We start from the raw sequence: 3,376 nt of genomic DNA, 5'->3' as shown, positions 1-3,376 counted from the left end.
AGGCCCAGTGCACATGTTGCAGAAACAGCACCACAGCAAGACTCGCAGCCTAGTCTGGGCCAAGCAGTCGACTCACTATCGGCTTCAAAAATAGAAAAAAAAGATCATGAGAAGACAGTGAAAAATCGGCTCTGAGCGCAAGAAGTCAAATAACTACAAAAAATAAAAGAAAACAAAAAAAAACAGCACATTCACAGGTAGCAAACAAGCACACCCAGAATTTCAACAAAGAAAGCACCAGTAAAAACTTAAGCGTAACAGCAGGAAAGAAATCATGCACGATGTGATACCTGACAGACTTTTTCGAATCACAAATATTTACAAAAGCTAAAAGATAGAGTGAACTGTCCGATGCTGAAATGTTGGCTGCCGTGAGAGAACCATTGCCTGTTGCTAAGCAACGTAAATTAAACAACTCACTGGGGACAACACAAGAGTCAGAAGAATTTATAGATCTCCAGTTGATAGAAGAGCCTGCAGAAACAACGGCCAAGCAAAACGTTCCAAAAAAGGACACAATGGCTCACAAACAAAGAGCATCACTTACCAGTTCCCCACTTCTCAGTCAATTCAACGCACCACAAGACGGCGGAGACGACACATCCCTCGATAGTGCGAGAGAAATAAATAATGAGCCACACGTGCCAGCTAAGGAGGCGTCTTCCAAACCTGTAGCAAAAAAACAAAACATAAATTCAAAATCTCCGCAGAAAATCTCAACTGGCCAGAGTGCACCACATTCCAGCACTCCGACGCCCAAGCAACACGAACCAAGTCCGTCACAGGAGATAGACACCATCATTGAGTCAAATCCACCAAGCCTGAAAGAAATAGAGAAATCAACTAACGCAACTCGTATTATCGCAGAATCATCAAACAAGGCACCTGCCCCAGTAGAACAGGATGCACAGTGCATCCAACATGACACAAGGAACCACTACCTGCCATCGGCGGGCACTCCTTCACCGTTTAAACTCCCCAGAGTAGCCTTTGTGCCACAAACTCTGTGAAGAAGACAAAGTGATCGTGTTCAGACCCCTGGTAGAGGTTCTATGCCACAGACGCCAGGCTTCAATCAAGATTCATCCGCAAAGAAAAACGACTTGTTAAGCATAATGTCTGCTATAACAATCGCACTCAATGCCTTCTGTAAATTGTATGAGGCGATAAACGAAACAGTCAAGGACCAACAGGTAACTCAAGCCTTGATCCCGACCAAATTCCTACATCTCGAAGGATACATAACACCCAAAGAAGACAATAACATTAATAAGGAGATGATAAAGCAAGTGACGAGCGAATTAATGGATAAACTCAAACCCAAAATCAATACATCACTTGAATCAAAAAACGCTAACGGCTGCAACACAAAGAATTCAATCACTCAAACGAAAACACTAATTGACTTAACGTTCGACAACAATCAGTCAGAACAGTCAAAACTACCGACTCAATGTAAAAGTCCTAACAACAACAAGTCGTCAGATCCTCAAAAAACCCCAACTCAACGTAAAGACTCAAACAATAAAACAACTAGCTCACACCTAGTCACGGCTGAGCAAAAAAAAAAAGAGGTCGAAAAAGTAGTCCTGGTACTGAACAAACCGACTATAACCAATAAAATCAATAACAAAGTTCCAGTAACTTCATATGCAATATTCGAGTCACACAATTTAAAAGAACCAACCAACATATTGGTCACCAACGCTAAACATCAGAGATTGATAAGTAACAGACAACTCGAATCGGCCACTCCGACCTCCAGCAAGCGGCATGGTGCAACGTCAGTACTTTCAAAAAAGGAGTCGCAGGAGGGGCCGGGTGCCGCTGCATTAGCAGACACCAACCTCACAAACAGTTCCTCGGAAGCTATAATTTCAGTAGACAATTCTGACCTAGATGAGACACTAATGAATTTAAGCGTACATCCATATGATGATTCAAACCATCCATCTACTCCACTGTTAACCAAGCAAACAAAATCACAGAATCATTGTTCAGTATTCGAAGCATCACCTAAGAGAACAAACAAGGATAACAACACTGCCAAAGAGCACAAAGAACGAGACTTCGAAACACTAGAAGACAAACGTACTCGATTACTCAATAAAATGCAGATGAGAGAACACAGGAACTCACAAGGGCAGAACAATAACCATTCGCGAGAGAGACCTTCAAAAAAAGAGGAGAGACAAGCTGTCAGCAACAATACAGATGAAAGACATAAACACTCAAACGAGGAAAGAAGAAAGGCACAACAAACAAGAGAGAGGTCGAGATCGCGAAACCACACTCCCCAACCCAATAAGCAACATCAGGATTCAAAAGAAAAACATCATCATGAATCACACCATAGACACGGCGCCAGGTCATTAACAAAGCCCCAGTCCGAAGCACTCCACCTGCAACAAAATACAGGACGAAGACCAAGCAAACGGCGTACAAAACTAGATAATAACTTCCAAACCAGACTCACTTCTGCGGACGACACCCTCCCTAGCCAAAAAAGGAAAAACTTCAAATGTTCAATCAAAATGACACAAAGATCTAACAACAAAGATGAGCTTGTTCTAAACGGAAGAACCGTACTATCCATACTACACCAAATTGGTAGTTTAAGAGGCCTAAAATCGGAAGACATAAGCATTGTCGCTCCCTGGAACAACCGACATGGAGCAGCAGCGATACTCCACTTCAAATCTTCAGGTGTTCACAAACAAATCCTGAGGCAAGAACACAACATTTACAAATGCGGTTTCAATGTGGAAGATGTAACGAAATATGAGCAACAAGTGGACATGCAAACACACAATAAAAACCAAGAAGGTACAGATAGAGACGAGCAATTTGAGTTCGACAACAACATGTACAACAAGAATAAGTCCGCAAAAAAACAGAAGAATGAACATAAAAAAGAAAATCAATATAACTCTGTTGAGGACTCAAACACGCAAGATGATCCAGTCCACAAAAGAGAAGTTCACTGAATGAAAACCTATAAAAGGACAAGCCCCCGAATTAATCACAAAAAAGAGAAAGAACAACAGCGGCTAAAAAAAAGTGAGAACAACACGACAAGAACCATCGAACAAACAGCAGTTCATGCTGCCCTGCATCAAAAGACAAAATCACCGCAAATGGACAAACGAGGAATATGGGCCTGGTTACCCAAATCCCTCACAATGCAACGCAACAAATAGCCATCCAAGAGCACAGAGGCATCGTCAACATCACAGGCAGAGGAGTGTCCACAAGAAATTATGCTCTGCTCATGGAATACGCGAGGACACGTGCATCTTACTCAACCAGGAGGGCTAAACCTTGGAGAATATGACATAATTTGCCTCCAAGAAACATGGTTGCAACACGTTCCAAC

General features: G+C 42.2%; 1 protein-coding gene across 1 annotated transcript; it reads left to right on the top strand.

Annotated features, from left to right (window-relative positions):
* The first annotated feature begins 1,115 nt into the window (after positions 1-1,115).
* LOC138498312 (peptidyl-prolyl cis-trans isomerase G-like) lies at positions 1,116-2,987 on the top strand. The gene has a single exon (XM_069622125.1). The coding sequence runs from the start codon at positions 1,116-1,118 to the stop codon at positions 2,985-2,987; it is 1,872 nt and encodes a 623-aa protein (XP_069478226.1).
* Positions 2,988-3,376: the final 389 nt, after the last annotated feature.

This window comes from Ambystoma mexicanum, chromosome 5q (genome assembly GCF_040938575.1).
Source record: "Ambystoma mexicanum isolate Mex_15411 chromosome 5q, UKY_AmexF1_1, whole genome shotgun sequence".
NCBI lineage: Eukaryota > Metazoa > Chordata > Amphibia > Caudata > Ambystomatidae > Ambystoma > Ambystoma mexicanum.
Note: the sequence above shows the minus strand (reverse complement) of the source record. Positions and strands in the feature narration are given on the sequence as shown.